Genomic DNA, 21960 nt, shown 5'->3' on the forward strand with positions numbered 1-21960 from the left:
ATTTGAAATTTTAAAAATTTTAAAATTTACACGATTTTTCCAAAAAAACCAATAAAAAATTTCAGAGTAAACAATATTTTAAAAGTTTCGTCTTAGTTTTTTTGAAAAGTCTTATCCGACATGTATTTTTTACAAATCAAAGAATAAACCTTAAAAAAAAACATTTAGAACTAAGAAAAAAGAACCAAAAAAAAATTTAAAAAAACTACAATTTGTCTAACTTTGATTAGAAAAAAATAATAAAAAGTTTAAAATTCCGGAGTCCAGAGTGATATTTTTTTTAGATTCGTCTGATGACAGATTTCAAACAAAAATTTGAAATCATAAAAAGGGTCCAATTTTATTTTTTTTTATTTTGAATGAAAAAATCTTTCATAAAAAGAGTAGGTAAACAAAAATTACAAAATTTTGAGAAAAAAACTAGTTTTATTTAAAAATTAATTTAAAATTTAGGAGTCCTGATCTGGACATTTATAAAGACAATAAAATTTTCCAATTTTTTTATCAAAAGAACAAAAATTGCAAAATCTTGAGGAAAAACTAAATTTTTTTCAACTTTATTTAAAATAAAAACAAAAAAATTTTTAAAATTTTGGAGTAAATAATATTTATATTTTAAAACGTTTAATCGTAGCTTTTTTGAGAAGTCTTATCAGACAGAGAATAAACCTTAAAAAAAAAACATTCAGAACCAAGAAAAAAGAAAAATCTGTAATCATAAAGATGATTAAATTTTCCAAATTCTTATTTCAACCCAAAAATCTTTCAAAAAACATTATTTTTGAACAATTGAAGAATATAAATCACAAGATTTTGAAAAAACTACATTTTTTTCAACTTTGAAATAAAGAATAAAAAGTTTAAAATTCCAGAGTCCTGAGTGACATTTTTTTTTAATTCGTATGATACACAAGAATCTGGAATCATAAAATCCAATCCAATTTTAAGAATTGCTCATTTCAACCAAAAAAATTATTTCATAAAAAGAGTAAACACAAATTATAAAATTTTGAGAAAAAAAAATTTTTTTCCAACTTCATTTAAAAAAAAAGTNTTTTTTATCAAAAGAACAAAAATTGCAAAATCTTGAGGAAAAACTAAATTTTTTTCAACTTTATTTAAAATAAAAACAAAAAAATTTTTAAAATTCAATTTTTTATCACCTACCTCACTCTTAAAATTGAAAATTTTATTACGAAAAAGTGTCCAAATAATTCAATAATTAAAAAAAAATTGATGAACGCTAATAAAACAGCCTAAAATTTTGAGTGCAAAAAAAAAAGATATTTCATGTTCTTGAAACAACAAGCTTAGAATTTTAAAAATTAGAATCTTTTTTAGTAAAAAATACAAGATTTTGACAAATAATTGTGTCCAAATAATTCAGAATTAAATTAATGAATCAATCAACACCGAAAATTTCGTACTAATTAACCACAAAGAAAAAACAAAATCGCACCCATTTGGCATTTACCAATCCTTTCACCAATTACTATAAACTAAAGGATTATCAATAACAAATTTAAAATTAACTAACACAGTTTAGTTAATTGTAATTAACTGTCACGTGTTTTTTCCTGCTAATTCCTATAATTTGTGTCTGTGTAATTATAACAATTAAATTGCATTCGCTGGCTTTCGATTGAATTGTAATTTTTTTAGCAAAAAGCGGAAAAACGTCATCATAGTGGGACCATTAAAAGCACAACTGCTGCAACAAATTATGATAATAGACTATCGATCACGTTGAACATGTTTTAATGGAATTAAATACAAATGCAGCGGTCTCTTTGTGTTTCTAAAGAGAGACATTGCGAGCAAAATGCACATTTATTGCTACTTTCTAAATAAAATGCTACAAAAAATGACACTTTCCTCCCTTGATATTTAATAATAAATTCCTCGAGGTGAATTATGGTCTGCAAGCAATTTAAATGAATGCAATAAAAGGAAAAAAACTTTGTGTAATAATTTAAAACGTGGCCTTATTTTTTATGCTCTTGATCCTTATATTAATGTCCACCTCATGCTATATACAAATATTATAGTTGGTAGGTATGTAAATGTTAATGGGGTGCCCACGGGCGTACTTGTGCATGTCTTGCCTTAGCAAATTGAGGCTAAATTATGGCAGGTCAGAAGGGCCCCAAAATGGCGCTGATGATGTGCACGACAGGTGGCAACGAACGCAACCAATTTTATTTATTTCGTAAAATTGGTTCGAAACCTCACTGAGTAGAAATTAAAAAAAATCGATTGAGACTTGTTTAATATACAGCGAAAAGCAGAAATAAGTGCATCAATTCTAAGCATCATAGAACTGACCTGACTCAATATTTAGTACATACATAGTTGAATAGAAATAAGTACGTGGCTATAGTTTGTTAGTTTGGAAAAAAATATCAAAAAAGCGGTTTCGAAATTTGGCTAATATACAGTGAGAGACAGAAATAAGTACCAGACCTGACCCGATATTTCAATTTAATAATCAGGGTTGCAAACCCAATATTGTTACACTGTCTTTTTCACTAGCCACAAACCGGTTTTCGATTTTGTAATCTACAAAATTGGTTTGAAACCCGAATAAGACTAAAAAATATACATAGTTGGATAGAAATAAGTACGTGGCTATAGTTTGTTACTTTGAAAATAAATGTCAAAAAAGCGATTTTGAAATTTGACTAACATACAGCGAGAGACTGAAATAAGTACATCACATCGAAACACCAATCTTTGAATTCAGTAATCAGGGTTGCAAACTCAAGATTTGTTGTTACACTGTCTTTTTCACCAATTTTCGGTTTTATTAAATCGATAATATTGGTTTGAAACCCGACTAATACTATAAAATGTACTGTACTATAGTTTGTTAGGTTGGAAAAAAATAAAAATGTCAAAAAAGCAATTTTTAACTTGAATAATATACAGCAAAGAGCAGAAATAAGTACATTAGTAGTACTAGCCCCTAATCGATTTTCAATTTTATTGAGTCGATACAATTGGTTTGAAACCTGACTAAAGCTAGAAAATATACAGAAGCGAGTAGAAATAAGTACGTCGCCATAGTTTTGCTCTGTTGGGAAAACAATAAAAATAAATATTGAAAAAGCGATTTTGGAACTTGATTAATAAACAGCGAAGGATAGAAATATGTACATCAATTCTAGACCTGACCTAACCTAACCCTTAAATTTGCTAATCAGGGCTGCAAACTTAATATTTGTCGTTGCACTGCGCTTTTCACAAACCGGTTTTCGATTTTATTAAATCTACAAAATTGGTTTGAAACCCGACTAATACTAGAAGAATACTAGAATACTAGAGGTAAGTAGAAATAAGTACTCTACTATAGTTTGTTAAGTTGGAAAAAAAATAAAAATAAAAAAAGCGATTTTTAATTGGACTAATATACAGCAAGTGGCAGAAATAAGTACATCAGCTCTAAGCATTTTAAATTTTATAATCACGGTTGCAAACTCAATATTTGTTGTTACACTGCCTTCTTCAGTAGCCACAAACCGGTTTTCGATTTTATTAAATCGACAGACTTGGTTAAAAACCTTATTAAGGCCACAAAATATACCTAGTTGAATAGAAATAAGTACTTGGCTATAGTTTGTTAGTTTGGAAAAAAATGTCAAAGAAGCGATTTGGAGAAATAAGTACGTCGTGTTGAAAAAAAAAATCGATTGTGAGACTTGTTTAATATACAACGAGAAGCAGAAATAAGTGCATCAGTTCTAAGCGCCATAAAACTGACCTGCCTCAATATTTGTTGTTACAGTGTCTTTTACACTAGCCACAAAGCGGTTTTCAATTTTATTAAATCGACAGAATTGGTGTGAAACCTGACTAAGGCTAGAAAATATACATAGTTGAATAGAAATAAGTATGTGGCTATAGTTTGTTGGTTTGGAAAAAATTTCAAAAAAGCGATTTTAAAATTTGACCAATATACAGGGAAAGACAGAAATAAGTACATCAGTTCGAAGCATCAGATGTTTAAATTTTATAATCAGGGTTTCAAACCCAAGGTTTGTTGTTACACTCCCTTTTTCATAGCCACCAAACGATTTTCGATTTTATTAAATCGACAAAATTGGTTTGAAACTTGAATAATACTAGAAAATATACAGAGGTAAGTAAAAATAAGTACGTCATCATAGTTTTGCTCAGTTGAGGAAAAAGAAATAAATGTTGAAAAAGCGGTTTTGAAACTTGATTAATATACAGCAAAGAATAGAAATAAGTACATTGCACTGCGCTTTTCACTGAACACAAACTGATTTTCGATTTTATTAAATCAACGAAATTGGTTTGAAACCCGACTAATGCTAGAAAGTATAGAGAGGTAAGTAGAAATAAGTACGTTGCTATAGTTTTGTTGAGTTGTAAAAAAAAACAATGTCAAAAAAGGCGATTTTGGAAGTTAATTAATATACAGCAAGAGACAAAAATAAGTACATCACTTCTAAGCATGAAACCTTTAAATTTTATAATCGAAATTGCAAATTTAAAATTTGTTGCCTTTTTTACAAGCTATACTCGTAAATAGCCCAATTTTCAAATTTATTACATCGACAAAATTGATTTGAAACCTAACTAATACTAGAAAATATACATTGTTGAATAGAAATAAGGGTTGTAGGATAGAAAAAAAAAAGAAAAAAGGAAAAAAAGCGATTTTGAAACTTGGCTAATATACAGCGAGAGACAGTAATAAGTACCAGACATGACCCGACATTAGATAATCAGGGTTGCAAATTCAATAAAATTGGTTTAAAACTTGACTAATATTAGAAAATGTTACTGTACTATATTTTGTTAGGTTAAAAAAAAAATAAAAATGTCAAAAAAGCAATATTTAACTTGAATAATATACATCAAAAGGCAGAAATAAGTACATTAGTACTAAGCATCAAAGACTCAACGTTTGAATTAGCTAATCAGGGTTGCCAACTGCCAACTTAAGTCCAATATTCTCAATCTAAATAAAAACACTAGTTGTGGTTTATACTCAAGCAGCCGCCATTGATTTTTAATCTTATTATATCAAAGACCTCCGCGAATAAGTCGCGGAGTTTTTAATGATGGTATAAATGTTGTATGAATGTCCCTATATGTTGGTTTCTTGTCATTTAAGAATTTATGAGGCATTTATTGAATTAAATGCATAAATAAATAGATCTGTGGGAGGTAAAACGGCCATTGTTTTTCGTAAAATTTTCAATAAATCCCTTGGTATCTCGATGCGAATCGATATCAACCCACGACGTCTGCGATTTATTTTAATTACAACGGTATTTACAAGTGACAAACAGTGATGTGTGGTAACTAGATTTACACAAAACTTTAAATTACTTTGAAATTCAATTACTGGTTCGGATCGGTTTTCGTGATAAAAATAAATGGACATTGTTAAACAAATCTTTAAGTAAATAATATGGTAGCTTGAGCGAGGGCGTTTGAGCGCATTAAAATGTAAATAACTTATTGATGATAATATGTATTTTGATAAAAATACTTAAAGTGCGTGGGATCGAAGCGTGGGAATGTAAACATGTCAATTACTTTTTCCACGACATTTATTTTTACATAATATTATTTGTGGTTTCGGATGGAAAAGAACCAAGAAACTGAAGCACTGAAAGATCCATAAAACGGGTTAGGAGATTTGCATATACAGCGAATTATATGCGATTATTGGACATTGAGGGCCATAATCGGCTTTATATTACGCAATTGACAACAAACAATAAAATAAAAAAGAACTTAATTGTCAGCCTGTATATTAAAAAAAACAGCCTGTATATTTTTTTCCCAAAAATTTTTTAATTTTTTTTTCAAGTGTTTTGTGCTTTTCTCAATTAGGTTAGCAACTGAAATGTCACGTAAATTTCCAGGCACAGGTCACTTTGATGTTGGCTTTTTATGAATAATTTCCAATAAATTCCTCTCTATCTCTGCACCGGAAAGTAATATCAGTTAATGAGCGGTTTCACTTGGGTGTTCCGAGTCAAACAACTTATTTTTCCTATAAATTAGCCATTATCGTGCCTATACGAAGAATCATGGGAATGATAATGTTAAAATTGCTACAAATTCACTTAACGACTCAATCTCTTTTATTTGTAATTTTTTCGAAAATAAAATCCGACAAAGTGTTAAATTAAATTCGTTTTTCACTATTACCGATCCCAGAAGCTGATATTATCCTTGCCGCTGGAAATGACTTGATATAATTAGAGAGTAGTGATAATCAATTATACGAATAGATGATTACTGATTAGAATCGCCTCATACGCAACATGTTATTAATTCCTTTGACTCGACGGAAATTAACAAATAAAACCAAAAATAATTGCTTGTGATTAAAAAAAAAAATGCCCCACCTTCCCCTACTAAGTTTTTTCGAAACTAGTAGGTATGTACAGTTACACGTCGCGACATCTGGGCGATACACTGCCAAGCGTGAGAATAATCTACAGAAACCTATTTTACCGGCACTTGAAGACCCTTCATACTTACGCAACTTTAAATTCACGTGTGTGTGTATGTATGCCGACTATTACCAACCTTATGAAGCGCGCAATTTAAATCGACTTAAGTTAAAAAATTCATAATTTTTTAAAGTTGACGCAATAACGTTTTATGCACTTTTTTGAGTATTGAAATTAACGTATATTTGACATCCGACAGAAATTGACACTTGTTTTGAAATAATTTATTAAAATTTTTACATTTAAAAATAATAACTAAAAAAATCACACTGAAATAAGTTAATTAACAAAGGACGCACTGTCATATATCCTTCTTTTCATGTTTCTCGTCCATCTGCACACTTTCTTCCCCTTTCTCTTCCGTTTCTTCCATTTCATGATTCTTCTTGAAGAGTTTCCCCCCTGTGTATCCCGCAATGGCACACCCTAACGCCGTCAAGCCCCCAATTTTAAACCCTGCGACTAGTCCCACAGGCCCCCCAATCATGGACCCTAAAAACGCCCCCGTGACCGGATATACAGCAGTTTTCAATCTGTAATAAAAACAATAATTGATTGCAATAAATCAACCAAAACAAACTTGTGGGCTTTGACGAGTTGTTTAAACCCCGATTGTACATTTTCTTTACTTTCTTCAATTGTTTCCTCAACATGCTCGACTTGCTCTCGTTGTCCTTCCACCATTTCGTTGAGATGTGTGAAAATTTGGTTCAAGTCTTCGGTGTCTCTTTGAACGGTTTCAACCTCGTTTAACAATTCTTGGCGTTGTCTTAGTTTAATGTCGTCAAGAGTGTCTTGCAACTGGATCTGGGAGGCCCCCTCAAAGGGGCACAGTCTCTCCTCCTCATCTTGGGTTTGGTTGTCTAATGCTATACTTCGTTTTTCTAAATCTAAACACAAATTATTGCGAGTTAATTAATTAAAACTAATCACCTGTGTAACCAGAAATTAACGTAATTATAATTTTTCTAAAAGATAAAGTTTTGGTGTCAAATTTATCCAAATCAGAGTCTTCCACTTGTGCCCTCAAAGTGTCCAATTCGTACATTAAATCTTTCAATTGTTTCACGATTCGTTTTTTGTTTTTCACTTCTTGACGTACAAGTGGGGCATTGTTTTGCGATAGCAACTGAAACATAGAAGGCTGGGGTCAAACTTTATTTTTCATGGCGCATTGAGTAACCAAATTGTATTATCAAAAATTCTATTTTACCTTGAGAACTAGTGTTTTGTGTTGTTCAAAAATAAATTGATGGTGTGGAATGACTTCTTCACTGAATTTATTTAAAGGCACTTCGATCAGTTTCAAGGGTTGTTTCGTAACACTTGTGTTTAAAATCGACATTGTTGCGCGCTTTTATCACCACATTACTGTGTGTTTTTTTTTATTACAACACAAAGAATTTTGACGTTTCTAACCAAAAAACTATTATTGTTGTCGGTAAAGTTGGTTTCTGTAGAGTGTTTTGCCCAGATGTCGCACCAGTGACAACATAAAACATATAAAACGCAAATTCCCTATTAAAATAGCGAAATGACTAAGAAAATTCGGCTATTTAATTAAAAAATTTTGAAAAGAATTAAACCAATCATATGTAAAAAGATAAAATTGTAAAAATTTTATAAAACGTCGGGTAAAAGTTTTTAAGTTTAAAATTCGCGCTGTTTTAAATGTCAAGTCAAATGTCAAAAAATTTGGTTATATTTGAATCAATTTTCTAGCCAATTTCGGCAAAATATCTTGAATTAAATAAATGTTTACCTAAAAACGAGCTAAATTGTCTGATTTTTGATGTTTAAAAGCATTTATTTTATTTATTCAAAACATAAATAATGCATTATCACAATTAACATTACCAGTTGATAAAAATACAGAAAACTTAACAAATTATCATAAAACACCTGTTACTTGCAACCTTTGCCCCTCCATTTTTTATAACACATGTAAAAGTCACCTTGACCCCATAATTCATCGCCCCCCAACTTTTACTTTTACTACTCTAGTCGCGTCTCAGCCATAATAAACAAATGATAATTCTGTGATAACACTGATAAGTGCTAATTTTAAACGTGGTCATGTCTTCGGTTTCAAAAATTTTCGAAAAATACACAATGACCGTTCTTGAAACGATAGGTGCAGGTGTTTTAACCTATGGGGTCCTCCACTTACTCGCCTTATGCCTCGTTGATTGTGATTTAGAACTGACTTTTTACTCCCTCTTCGGGAAATCACCAAGTAAGCCCCTCGAAAACCCTAACCTCACTCATCTCCACCATTTCAGGAAAACTGAAAGGCAAAGTGGTGTTCATCACGGGGGCCTCCAGCGGCATCGGCGAACACACCGCCAAAGCCCTCGCCAAGCACGGCGTTCGCCTCGTCCTCACCGCCCGACGCCCCAACGAACTCGAACGAGTCAAAACCGAATGTCTCCAATTAGCAAAAAACCAACTGGGGGACAAAGACATCCTCGTGATCCCCTTCGACATCACCGACTTGTCCCTCCACAAGGGGGTCTTCCAACAAGCCCTGAGCCACTTTGGCACCATCGACATCCTCGTAAACAACGCAGGACGCTCCCAGAGGGCCCTCTTCGAACACATCGACATGGCCGTCGACAAACAAATGTTCGAATTGAACGTTTTCGCTGTGGTCAACTTGACCAGACTTGCTGTAAAGCATTTCAATGAAAAGGGGGCTGGGCATGTGGCAGTTGTCTCGAGTCTTGCGGGGGTTTTCGGGGTACCATACTCGGCCACGTACACAGCCACCAAACACGCAATTCATGTATGGGACAATTTAATGTAATTTTGGGACTGATTGGGGTTTTCTAGGGCTACTTTGATGGCCTCAGGATTGAGAAAATGGGACAAAATATTGCAGTGACTCTCCTATGTCCTGGACCAACTTTCACCAATTTCCTACAGGAGAGTTTCACGGAAAAAGACGGCCAGGTATCACACCACAGCCACTTTGATTGAAAATTATTCGTTTTTTTTTTTTAACTAGAAATATGGAATTCCAGCCGAAAGGAAAGACAGGAGGATGACAGGGGAAAGGTGTGGACAATTATGTGCCATAGCCTTGGCCAATAGGACGCAAGAATCCTGGATGGGGCTCTTCCCCTTAATGCCTTTCGTCTACACTGCAGTCTACTTCCCAACTGTCTCAAAAATGTACACAAAAAATTAATTATTGTCACAATCTAGTAATCCATGATTTCAGAGCTTTGAGACTATTAGGGCCCCGTGGACTGTTCAAAATGCGAGACAGCAAAGACATTCAATTCGATCAGGTAGAAAATATTGTATAAAGTCACGTTTTTCAAGACTGAAATTGTGTATAACGTATTTATGTAACATTTCGTCAAGTGAGTCATGTAATTTCAAAAGTCACAACAACCAATCACAATGCCGTTACTATGGCAACTTAACTGAGTTGTCATAACAACAGCTTAAATCCAATACTGTGATTGGTCACTGCCTAGCAACGCCATTTTTCTACAATGTGCTTACCAGTGTTGCCAAGTCTAGTGAAATTTCACCAGATCTGATGAAAACTTTTGTAAAAATTTTCTCAAAAATAAGTTGAAAAATCGAGAGACAGTTTTGTTTTTCTAAATATTTCACTCAACAAGGTAAAAAAATCGCTAAAATAGATCAAAATTATTATTTTGACCATTTCTGAGCGTTTTAATATGTTTTTAGCAAAATTTCGTCAAAAACAAACCAAAAATATATCAAATTAGGCCAAAACTAGTGCTATTTTTGCATTTTTAGGGTGTTTCAGCTCGATTTGGTTCGTTTTTGAACCAGAGACTCATTTATTTTGCAGGATAGTGACAAAACATGCTTAAACACAACAAAACTAAATCTAAATTGATGTTATTTCGTTTGTTTAATTCGATTTAGCTCATTTTTAGTGAAATTTTGTCAAAAAAAAAATAATACAAAATATGGTCGAAAATGGTGTTAATTGCAAAATTTTGCTAAAACAAACCAAAAAAACATCATTATTTTTGCTTTTATCAAGTGTTTTAGCATGTTTTTCATGTAAAACCGTAAATATCGCGTAAATAATTTGGTGTCACAAAAATTTAATTTAGCAACCTTGACTGTCAAAATCAAACGTCAAATTTTTATAAACAATTGTCATTCATTTGCGCTACTGATGGTTTAGCCGTCACTTGAAACAACTGCTATAACGAAGGATTACCAATAATTCAGTGTTGCCAACACCCGGTATTTCGCAAAATTTAATTAAAAATTTGCCAAAAAAGTGGTGTTACCTATTTTTGCGTTTTTGAGCAGATATGTAGGTATAAATCTGGTAACTTTTCTGCTCAGATCTGGTGATTTTAATTTTGAGCTGACGACACTGGTGCTTACATTCATGCTATTCTAATTTTTTCCAGGGTAAGCAAAAACTTTGAAGTGGTGATGGACTGCACATTTTTCCACTAACATTATTTCCCGTTTCTGAGATTAATAGCAAATAAGTGGTGATGGTGTTACTTCTTTTTTCTTCTTTTTTTTTTCTTTAAACTTGACTAAAAACTGGCTTTAAATTCGTATTTGGGGTTAGAAATGTGGTTTAATATCTTACAATATGTACAATAAAGCGAATTAGAGTTGCATGTCTTTTTTCCTCCTCTCCTTGCCCCTCAAAATGGCCGCTTTGAAAAGCTTGCAGTACAGTTCAACGCTGGCGGGGGTGTCGTCATTTCCGGGCACCGGAAACGTCACCAAATTGGGATCACAATTGGAGTCCACAATCCCAACGGTCGCGATCCCCATTTTGGCCGAATCCCTGACCGCCGTGTGTTGCAACAGAACATTGTTCAAAGTGTTTAGGAAAATGCACAAATCGGGCAACCTGGTCACAGCCCCGAACTGTTTCGTCGCATTGGTGAAAATTCCCCCGCGCCAAAACCGCGTATGTGCGAATTCCCCGCATTCGCGCGCCGTTTTCTCCACCAAATGCGAATTCTGGGCCCCCCGCGACAGAAACAGGATTATGCCGTCGCGGTAAGCCACATGTGCGGTGAAATTGAGCGCTCGACGTAAATAATCGGCAGTTTTGTCCAAATCGAAGATTATGTGCCCCAAACGGCTGCCGTAAATGTAGGGCAACATTCGCTCGTTGAGGGAGCCCTCCTTGTGGCCGTAGTGAACCCGAGCGTTGAACAAGTCCCCAACTGTGAATAAATCGTGCACGTGGAAGTAATCCGGGTGATTCAACACGGCTTTTTGAGCCTCCACTAGAAAAAAAAAAACTAAATTAGTTGGGGTGACATAACCTCACTTTTTCATACACGGGGGTGTGACTTCCTGGGCTTGAGGGACACTCGAATTCAGACGCGTTGCTTGAATTAGCACGGTTTTGGTCACTTGACTTGAGAAATATCGCACTGAATACATGTTTTCTGGCCTTAAAGTGGAAAGTTGGGTTATAAACAGGAGCAAATGTGACTGTGTAAAATGTAAGATACCGTCTGTGCACAAGACCGAAAAGTGTTTTTCCTTAATTTCTTAGTACGATAATTGCGCAAAACCAAATAAAATGTTAACAAAATTGATTCTTTATGTTAAATTAATTGCAAACATAATCATAATTAATGATTTGGTTTTGGCCGGATTTTTTAGCGCTTTTACACATTAGGTATCATTTGTCTAGAAAATGCGTTTCAATTTAACTAAATAAATTTCTTGGAATTATTTATTCTTATCAGTAGAGTAAATTTGGGCTTTATTTTTAATTTAATTTGTTTCTTTTTAACCATAACCGTAAAATACTAAAAGCCCACCCGAAATGTCAATTAAATTTGTTGGCCAAGTTGGCACAAAAAACACAAACTTGTCTAAAAATGATTTATTCAACTTGCCTTTAAATATACATGAATTAAAAGTATCAAAATAAAAACACATATTACTTCGAAATTGCGTTTACGCCGATCTTGGCCCTAGTTTTTTCAAAACTTTCAATCCCTGCTCCTTATACTCTTGTTTCGACATCCAAAACGCATCTCTATCTTTCATAACTTCAGCTAAAACCGCACCTCCAATAAAAACCATATCTTTACGTCTCGGGGGATCCTCAATTCGTATTTTAAACTTATTTAATTTCTCTATATCGTTTTTAAGTACACGCTCTAGATATAATTGTTTTATTTCACGTTCGAGTCGTGAGGGGAGCCCTGGATACATGGTGGAACCTCCAGACAAGACTATATGTTTGTACAATTCGGGCCTCATATCGATATCAGCCGCCTAAATAAAAGAAAACACGTTAATTGAGTCGTAGAAAAAACAAAGTATGCAACCTGTATGGTGTTAAAAACAAGCTCGGCGATGCCTTGTCCCTCAACATTGATTAAATGCGGTTGAAATAAAGCTTCAGGGGCCTCAAATCGTTCCCCGCCTACTTTAATCACCCGTCCATCAGGCAAAATATAAGGCTCAACTAAAACAGTAGTTTCCAAAGCCAACCTCTGTTCCGTCTCAATATCATAACCGATGTAACATAATTTTTCTTTCATAATTCGCACAGTTTCAAAATCAGCCGAATGATTAAATGCGTAACCTCTCAATAGTAATAATTTGATAAGATAGCGTGTTATATCACGGCCTGCTATATCCAAACGTCGTGTTAAATGCGGCAAAGCAAACTCCTCATAAACGGGACAAATGTGCGTGACTCCGTCACCAGAATCCACCACAACACCCGATAAAAGGCCCTAAAACTTCTAACTAATTTTCAATCGCCAACTGTGTAACCAAACCTGGGCGTATAAAGTCAACACGGCTTGAACAGCGATGTAAGCCCCCGCAAAACCGTACTTTTCAAACATGACTTCGATCATTTTTTCACGATTTTTCGTGGGGTTCATTGGGGGCTCAGTGAGGAGAATCTACAATCAAGAATTAGAAACGTTCCAGACATTTGAGACTTACTTTAGCATCAGTTGGGTCCAAATCCATTTTTTTGGGGCCAAATGTGTAGTCCCACACGTGACACATGTCCTCCCAGTTGCGCACAACCCCGTTTTCCATCGGGTAATTCACCTCGAGGAGGGAACGCAAAGCGGAGGCTTCATCCCCAACCATCAAGTCCTAGAAATTTAAATTCGATTAAAAATTATGAAAAAACTTGGTGAGACATCAAAGGGGTTCAAGTTTACTTACAGGAAGAGTACTTGCAACTCCCTGAAGCGTGCAAAAGGCAACAAAATTACAAAATTGGAGTTAAAAAAATGATTGACAGACTTTGAAAATCTAGGAAATTTAAGTTGGCACAGTTGGTACAAATTTTTTTTATTAGACGCGATAAAATTACGGGATTAACCCAAATTGATGCGTTGAAATCGATTTTGCACCCCACCAGTATTCCACCAAATTCTACATTATTATTATTTAATTAAATTTAATTGTTTTTGTGCCAGTCAATGTTGGTAATTGTTTAATCACTAAAACGCCAACTTGACTGGGATAAGCCCGTCAATCATTCACGAAATAACAAAAAGAAACACTGTTAGTGGCCTCTTTTGAGGGGGTTAGTGAAGGCACACACCTCTCTGAGGCACTTACATCTACATGGTAATCCTAGGATACAAATTCGCATCAGAACCTGATGAAATAAACAAATTTTAACTGTGATTTGAATCCCCCTTACCTTAACCTCAATATCTCCAATTTTATTGACAGCCCTTATGATGGGTCTGCCGACCATGGAGGGGAAAATATGGGCCGGGAAATTGCTCCCAGCATACCCACACTTGACAAACTGCAACTCACTTTAGTTAAATTTCAAGAGAAAAAAAAACAAAACTCACCCCAGTTCCATTGTCACAAACAATCACTTTTCTACCTTGACTATCCATAATTAAATCAATTCGATTGTTAATTAATAAACAAGAGGTGTTTTTAAGCCCTAATTACACTAAAACAGTCACTCCAGGAAATCTGTCCACGCCCATAGATATAACCAACACATATCACAATTTACCGTAACTGAAACGTTCAATGATATCAACAATTTGTTTAAATTGTGTTTATTTATTTAATTTAAATTAATACAATTTGGAAATTTGATTAAATTACCCGTTTTAGGACCGGTGCTTGTGATATGCACCCCGCAACGCGTGACGTCACCACAGACATGGAACGCACTCAAACATTAATAAAATTCAATCAAATTAAAACTAAACACAAGTTTTATATTTTCATCCACTCTATTTTAAAATAATTCAACATTAATTAAATATCTGTTTTTACAATTTTTAATTGGAACGTGGCCTCCATCAGACACTCAATCTGTAAAAGAGCTAACAAAAACCCGGCAATATTTATTACCAAGTTTAACAAGTTTGACTCAGGTGATAATCTTCTTGACAATTCTTTCAAACATTTTGCAATTTTTTAATTAAGTAATTTAAAAATGCACTTTAGGTCTTGTGCACTTACGACAACCGGCATTTTGCAATGTTTGCTCCAGGTCACGTGTTGTTTGTTCATGTTTTTCTGTCATTGTGCAAAACAAGTCGGTTCGTGTTTACTCTTTGATTTTGTTATTAATTTTAATTAGTATTTTATTTAATTAGTGTTTCAGTATTAGAAAAATGGAATCAGACACAGTAGAACTGGATGGGGTAAGTTGTTTTTCCTGAAAAAAACGTGTTATCTCTGCCTCCCACCCATATCAGTTACCTGTGAAATTTTTTATTACCTATGATAAGGGGCGGCTGTGATTTTTTCTCAAGTTGGTCAAATTGAATGAAATGTGTTGTTATTAATTTAATTAGTATTTTATTTAACTCGTTTAATTAGTATTACAGTATTGAAGAACTGGAATCAAACAAAGCGGTAGTGGATGAGGTAAGTTGTAGTTTTTCGTGAAAAAACAGATCTCTAACAACACCTGTGAAATTTTTTATTTCCTGTGTTAGGGGTGGCTGTGATTTGTTTTTTCTCAAGTTGGACAAATTGCATGAAATGTCACAATTTGGTTCAGTGTCATAAATTAAATTTTTTTAACTAAATTTCAGGATTACACAGTTCGTGATCACTTGAAAATCTATTTGCTCGACATAACCCATGACGATTACGGATGGCGTGACATTCGATGTAAAAAAAATGTCGAAAAACAGTCACTGGAATTATTATCGCGCTATTTTGGAAGAAAAACCTGTGTGTTTAACAGGAATCCCTTCACCGACGAACTTTCCTACGACATAAACTATATTAAGACCTTGTTTCCTTCCATGGACGAGGCTTACATAAGAGAACATTTACAATTATTCAGAGAGATGCCAAATCGTGTCGAAATGGCTCTACGAGTCATTGTTCACACGAAACAAAAAGAAGCCGCATTACGCAAAAGAACCGTTCTGAACGTCAAGTTAGAAAATAGCATAAAACCGCCAAAAATCAGAAAAGTCTCAGTGATGAAACAAACCCCCGAAGCCTCCACTTCGACTAACATTTGCATTGTTAATTTTAACGAAAAACCATGCACTATTACATCGTCGTCGGAGACTGAAGCCGATAACGACACACAACCCCTCAACGAGCCCGACGACTACCTCAGAATTGTGCTGAATATGGAGCAAAATGCGCGAAAAGTGGCCACTAACTCACAGGATTCAGATAAAACCGAGATTTATTCACCCGAAACGGAGGGCCCCCTCAATTTAAAAGTCGCAGAAGTTGGCGAGGAAGAAAGGTTTATTCAAGCGTGGGAAAGTAGTTTGTCCAATTTGGAAGGTGGGTGACAAAAAGTGTTATATTTTAATAATTAGTGTTTTTAACAGAAACGCCTTCGACGTCATTGGTACAACAAAATGAAATCGTGGATCAAAGTATGTGAACAATTTTGTTGTTTTATCAATTTTCATGAAACTTTTTTCAGGTGAAGAGAATTTTGATTTAGTAAAATATGTCCAAGGTGTTACAAAGGCCCCCCCCGGTGTGATTAAATATCACTGTAGAAAATTACGTTTGTCACGACATAGAAAACCTCAAAATGCGCTTCTTGATCTTCTTATTAATAATGTTTTAAGTAATAGTTTAGATTCGGACACGAGTGATGATAGTGAAAGTCCAAAGATAATCGGTATTTGAGCATTTTTTAATGATTTTTACTAATGTTTTTTTTTTTGTAGATGTTAATAATGAGTTGCAGGATCGGTAAGTTGGGTTTTTGACCGAAATGGAATTTATTTATCGGTTTTAGACCCGAGCAAAGTTACGATGAACCAGAAAATGTTAACATTCAATTGGTTAATCATTTATGTAGCATGATTCCTGATGCTTGTCCTCGTTATATAAGAAATTTGTGTCAGAATAAAGCCATGAATGATGCGGTTGTGGATGAATTAATTACAGTTATTTTTAGTAGTGAGTTGGGACAATTTTTAGAAATTTCATTGTTTAAAATTTTTTTAAGCAAACAATGAGTATCCAAAGCGAACTTTACCGGTCCCTGAACCGGAAGTAATCCCGGAAAATCAGTTTGAAATCCTCCGGGAAGTGCTTCCGGACGCCGATCCTGATTACCTCCGCATGATGTGTGATAAATTCGAGGGAAAATCAGAAAGTGTGAAAACTTTCATTAATGAAGCGATGGAAAAACGCGATTATCCCAAATTGAAGGATTACCAACGTAAACAACAATTATCTGCACAACAAAAACAATACACGAGTGAATTTGATGTTAAAAATTTCGTGAAAGTAATCCCAAATCCCGAGGATTTTTTCCATGAAAAGTCACGAACTCTCAAAGTGGACACATTTGATAGTCATTATGCTCTAGTTTTCCTAAAAAATACCTTTAATAAGTTGTCTATTCGTACGATTCAAAGTGTTTATCAAGCAAATTCCACTAAAGACAACTGTAATCTATCGAAAACTTTTAATCAATTGGAAAAAATGCAAAAGTTTGGGATTGAAGTGATGAAAAGTGTTCGTAGAGCTGCCCCATTGCCTAATAACATCACCAACATACCACTCCTTCAAGAGGTGAATTTTCTATCAAGTGTGTCAAAAATTAATTGTTGTTTTTTAGATCGCATATTTGGGTCATAGACGCGAAATCACCGATTATGTCAACGAAATTAAACAACGTGAAAATCTGGAACGTGAAGAAGTGAAAAGTTTAGGTTTAATGCAAACATGTAATTGTTGCTACGATGAAGAAGTTCTCCCACGTGAGATTTACACGTGTGAGAATAATTGCGAATTTTGTAAATCTTGTATTGTGAAAAGTGTCGAAGTGGCGTTTGGGGAAGGAAAACTGTCTTTTCCATGTCTCGCCAGTTGTGAATCATCATTTAGTCTTCAAACATTACAAGTAGGTGGTGATAAGTCATTGTGTTTGAATAAAACGTATTTTAGGCCGTTTTGAGTCCGAAATTGTTTTCGAAAATCGCCCAAAAGAAAGCCCTCGAGGAGATTAAAGCTGCAGGAATTGAGGAGTTGGAAATGTGTCCTTTTTGCGATTTTGCCACGATTCCTGCTGAAGGCTATAACATTTTCACGTGTTTGAATCCTGAGTGCATGAAGGAGTCCTGCAGGATGTGCAAGGAGCCGTCGCATATTCCTTTACGATGTGAGGAAATTGAAAAGGATGCTGATGTCAAGGCGCGAATTTTTGTTGAGAATAAAATGACTGAGGCTTTGTTGAGGTAACAAAACAAGTAATTTTATTATTCACTTGAGTTAAAAATTGCAGGAAATGTTATAAATGTGGGGTGAAATTTTTCAAAGAAGAGGGTTGTAATAAAATGACTTGTTCTTGTGGGGCCTCGATGTGTTACATATGCGGAAAACCAGTCACCGATTATAAACATTTTAATGGAAATGGGGGCGATCGTTACGATTTGTGTCCTTTGTATAGTGATACACATGTTTTAAATAAGGAGAATGTGCTCAAGGGGGCTGCTGAGGCTAAAGCCGAGTTGGGAAATGTGGTTTTGAAGCATGACCCAACAAAGGATGTACAGCAACACTATAGTGAGAGGAAAAGGAAACTTCCATTAGATCATCTAGTCGTAAGTGATTTTTTTTAAATAGACAATTTTTGATTGGTTTTAATACCAGGTGGGGGGACAACATGCCCGTTTCCAGCATAATCATTGGCCCTAATTATAAATATTTTTTACCATTTGAATAATACATTTATTTTATTACGATTGTGATTTTATTTGGTCTCCTTATGTTTAGCGGCCATTTCCTTTATGTGCAACCTCCGATCGTAATAATTTTAATTTTTTTAATATAAAACGTTTCAGTTATTGTAATCAAATTAGCTTTGAGAGTGGTAACCTTGCGTCAATAATTATGTGATTGGGGTCAGATTTTTAATGCAGTTTTTTAATATCTATTAATTAACAAATTTGAAATAAAAGTCCCTGAAAAACGTTTTTTGTTGTGTTGAAAATTTTTTTCGAAAATTATTAAAATCAAATTAGTCAATAAAACAATTTATGTGGTAGTTGACCTTCGATATATCAGTTGAAACATTTTGATGATGCTTCCTTCGTTTTTTTTTAATTATTCAATCGAGTCGAGGACATTTCCGTTTTTGCAAAAAAACTATAAATATTCACACCGCAGATGATATTTCTTATCATAATCCAAATCGCTATCGAGGTTGAAATTTATATAATTTGAGTGCTGCTATTCGCTAGCATTCGTCCCTGGAATATTTACAATAATTAATAAATGTAGGAAGTTATTAAAAACAGTACATTTCATAATTATAATGGATACGTACAAACTCATTTTCACTATTTTTTAACCTGATTTGTCATGATTGGAATTAAATACAACTCGAACGCTTCAAAAACTCGAATTCTGGTTGGGGATTTCCCAGGTTTGATAAGAAAATTGATTGAGAAAATTTGATTTTGTCTCCTCTTTTTGTGGGTTTTCCCAAAAGTTTTGATGCGTTTTTATGCCCTCAAATAACACTCGAATAAATCGAAATTAAAAACAAAATATTTTCTCCCTCTGAAAAGACAAAAATATGTATTTTTAGACAGTAAGTTGAATGTAAAATTAACAGTTATTTAAAAAAAAACTTTAAATATTTTTCAAAGGAAAATATGGAGACATTTTTTACTTTTATTTAAAAAATATATTTTTTTTGGTATTTTTATCGTGAAATTGATATTGTGATTCGGGTTTTGGTTAAATTATCTATTTCCTCTTTAAAATGACACCTTTTTAAATAAAAAAACCCTCTTTATACCAACAAATTTCAGTGTGATTTGTTTTTTAATAAACATAAAAAAAACTTTAAATTGGAAAAAGCTTAAATTAAATATTTTTCCATTTAAAGAGAATTTTTTTACCAAAATAATATTGTCCCTTTTTATTTAATTTGTTTTATTTATAAAATTGTTTTTTATTAGTTATTGTGGAAGCAAATACAGGGTATACTATCTGGTTAATGTAATTGTTCACTAAATTTGGTGATTTTTCGGCTTATTTTTGAGGAAATTTTATAAAATAATTTCGTTTCTGACTCAAAAACGTGCTAAAACGATCAAAAATTTGAAAATATTGTCATTTTCGACCTAATTTAGTGATTTTAACGCTTTGTGTATCTCAAAAGGTACTTAAATATTCAAAAAAGGCAACAATAACACTATTTTTCACTTAATTTAATGTTTCGGTTTATTTTTGAGTTATCTGCATTTTTTTTAGATTTCATAAAAAAAACTTATAAAATAGTATTTCATACGTTTTTAAATACAATAATAACAGGTTTTTGGAAAAATTAATGGATTATATACTACGGTTTTTGTTAATTATGTTGTTTTTGATTTAATTTGTCCGATTAAGTAAAATCTTAACGAATAACGAAAATAAATTTAGTGTTTTTTGGGCCCATTTAAGAGAATTTTCGGGAAGAAAAAAGGTTTTTAGCTCGAAAATGTATTCAAAAAGGCAACAAGAACACCATTTACGCTTTTGTTTGGTGATTTTTCGGATTATTATTAATTTCTAACTGAACAACTTTAAAAAACGATTGAAAAATGCAAAAATTGAGTAAATTTTTACTTAATTCATGATTTTTCTGCTTATTTCTAAGAAATTTCGTAAAATAACTGCAATTTTTTCTGACGAACATCTGAAAAAGACAAATTAAAAAATGTAATTTTTAACCTAATTTTGTGTTTTTTTTTGTCCAGTTTAGCTCAAAAACGTATTTAAGCTCTCAAAAAAGGGAACAACAACAGCATTTTCGCCAAAATTTGGTACTTTTTTAATTTATTTTTGCGAAAACTTTGCAAAAATTGCGTTTTTGGTCGGAAAATAAACAAAAACGCCCTAAAAAGCTAAAAACGGTGTCATTTTCGGGCTAATTTAATGATTTTTGGGCCCTGTTAAGAGAATTATTGCGAAAAAATAAGGCAAAAATAGCGTTATTTTCGAGAAAAATTGGTGATTTTTTAGTCCGGTTTAAGAAATATCGTAAACAACTGAATTTTTAACGTAAAAACATATGTAAACATTGGAAAAGAACACCATTTTTGGCCTAGTTTATGTATTTTTCTAACGAATAAACGAGAAATTTTTGCGAAAATTGTGTCATTTCCACAAAAAAAATGAGGTTTTAGTTCGAAAATGTATTCAAACGCACAAAAAAGGCTTTAAAAAAAATTTAATCAGTTATTGAAATCTCGGAGGTAAATACAGGTGTCCTATCTGAGAGTTTTTCGGTTAACTTTGTTAAAAAAATAATAGATTAATAAAAAACAAAAATAATTTTTTTTTTGGCTAAATTTGGTAGTTTTAGACTTATTTTTAACTCAAAAGCGTGTTAAAATGCTCAAAAAATTTAAAATAAATACTGGCACTTTCGACCTAATTTAGTGATTTTAGAGACAACAATACTATTTCCCTTAATTTAATAATGTTTTGGCTTATTTTTGACGAAATTTTTGAGTTATCTACAATTTTTTTAGATTGTATAAAAAAACTTGTAAAATGGTACTTTATACGTTTTAAAACGCAATAATAACAACTTTTTGAAAAAAATCTATGGATTACATACTATGTTTTTTGTTGATTTTGTTGACTTCGATTTGATTTGTCTTATTAAGTAAAATTTTACGAATAAACAAGAATTTTTTAGCAAAAATTGTGTCATTTAGTGATTAATTTTTGCGATCCTTTGGGCCTAGTTACGAGAATTATCACAAAAAAAAATAAGTTTTTAACTCGAAAATATATTCAAATGCACGAAAAAGGTTATTTATCGGTCTTGTTTGCTAATTTTTTGGATTTTATTTGACGAAATATGTCTGAAAAACTTACAAAAACGCCGAAAAAAGGAAAAATAACACCGTTTTGGACTCCAATTGATGATTTTTCGGCCTATTTTTGACGTAATAAGTGCGTTTCTGGCTGAAAAAATTACAAAAATGGTTGAAAAATGTAAAACTTATGGGACTTT

General features: G+C 33.1%; 5 protein-coding genes across 10 annotated transcripts; 2 read left to right on the top strand and 3 right to left on the bottom strand.

Moving 5' to 3' along the window:
* Positions 1-6709: 6709 nt before the first annotated feature.
* On the bottom strand, positions 6710-8021 carry LOC123014316 (syntaxin-17). Its single transcript, XM_044413372.1, has 4 exons — positions 7714-8021; positions 7434-7629; positions 7081-7390; positions 6710-7033 (listed from the first exon to the last, which is right to left on the bottom strand). Exons 1-4 carry the CDS (start codon positions 7843-7845, stop codon positions 6802-6804), a joined length of 870 nt encoding a protein of 289 aa, XP_044269307.1. The 5' UTR covers positions 7846-8021; the 3' UTR covers positions 6710-6801.
* A 216-nt stretch (positions 8022-8237) lies between these two features.
* Positions 8238-11132, top strand: LOC123014315 (dehydrogenase/reductase SDR family member 7). The gene is made up of 6 exons (XM_044413371.1): positions 8238-8736; positions 8783-9285; positions 9333-9452; positions 9508-9674; positions 9724-9793; positions 10913-11132. The coding sequence occupies exons 1-6, from the start codon at positions 8577-8579 to the stop codon at positions 10928-10930; spliced, it is 1038 nt and encodes a 345-aa protein (XP_044269306.1). The 5' UTR covers positions 8238-8576; the 3' UTR covers positions 10931-11132.
* On the bottom strand, positions 10424-12000 carry LOC123014317 (28S ribosomal protein S2, mitochondrial). Of its 3 annotated transcripts, none has more exons than XM_044413374.1 (3): positions 11813-12000; positions 11104-11758; positions 10424-11047 (listed from the first exon to the last, which is right to left on the bottom strand). In XM_044413374.1, the coding sequence occupies exons 1-2, from the start codon at positions 11916-11918 to the stop codon at positions 11124-11126; spliced, it is 741 nt and encodes a 246-aa protein (XP_044269309.1). In that variant the 5' UTR covers positions 11919-12000; the 3' UTR covers positions 10424-11047; positions 11104-11123. The 3 variants fall into 3 exon arrangements, with proteins under 3 accessions (XP_044269309.1, XP_044269308.1, XP_044269310.1); XM_044413373.1 differs by having other exon boundaries at positions 10424-11054; positions 11813-11999; XM_044413375.1 differs by having other exon boundaries at positions 11041-11758.
* A 354-nt stretch (positions 12001-12354) lies between these two features.
* On the bottom strand, positions 12355-14778 carry LOC123014199 (actin-related protein 2). Of its 3 annotated transcripts, XM_044413163.1 has the most exons (8): positions 14598-14778; positions 14330-14507; positions 14170-14280; positions 13683-13703; positions 13452-13610; positions 13280-13408; positions 12821-13234; positions 12355-12767 (listed from the first exon to the last, which is right to left on the bottom strand). In XM_044413163.1, exons 2-8 carry the CDS (start codon positions 14375-14377, stop codon positions 12444-12446), a joined length of 1206 nt encoding a protein of 401 aa, XP_044269098.1. In that variant the 5' UTR covers positions 14378-14507; positions 14598-14778; the 3' UTR covers positions 12355-12443. The 3 variants fall into 3 exon arrangements, with proteins under 3 accessions (XP_044269098.1, XP_044269099.1, XP_044269100.1); XM_044413164.1 differs by lacking the exon at positions 13683-13703 and adding an exon at positions 14085-14099 and having other exon boundaries at positions 14330-14777; XM_044413165.1 differs by lacking the exon at positions 13683-13703 and having other exon boundaries at positions 14330-14772.
* A 208-nt stretch (positions 14779-14986) lies between these two features.
* LOC123014283 lies at positions 14987-18685 on the top strand. Of its 2 annotated transcripts, XM_044413316.1 has the most exons (13): positions 14987-15040; positions 15098-15145; positions 15324-15371; positions 15542-16259; positions 16307-16354; positions 16405-16608; positions 16658-16682; positions 16729-16892; positions 16942-17513; positions 17560-17844; positions 17889-18178; positions 18226-18544; positions 18594-18685. In XM_044413316.1, the coding sequence occupies exons 2-13, from the start codon at positions 15116-15118 to the stop codon at positions 18636-18638; spliced, it is 2748 nt and encodes a 915-aa protein (XP_044269251.1). In that variant the 5' UTR covers positions 14987-15040; positions 15098-15115; the 3' UTR covers positions 18639-18685. The 2 variants fall into 2 exon arrangements, with proteins under 2 accessions (XP_044269251.1, XP_044269250.1); XM_044413315.1 differs by having other exon boundaries at positions 15015-15145.
* The last annotated feature ends 3275 nt before the right edge of the window (positions 18686-21960 follow it).

This window comes from Tribolium madens, unplaced genomic scaffold, assembly GCF_015345945.1.
Source record: "Tribolium madens isolate multiple individuals breed KSU strain unplaced genomic scaffold, Tmad_KSU_1.1 Scaffold_97;HRSCAF=244;Tcas5.2_LG3a, whole genome shotgun sequence".
In the NCBI taxonomy this organism is placed as follows: Eukaryota; Metazoa; Arthropoda; class Insecta; order Coleoptera; family Tenebrionidae; genus Tribolium; species Tribolium madens.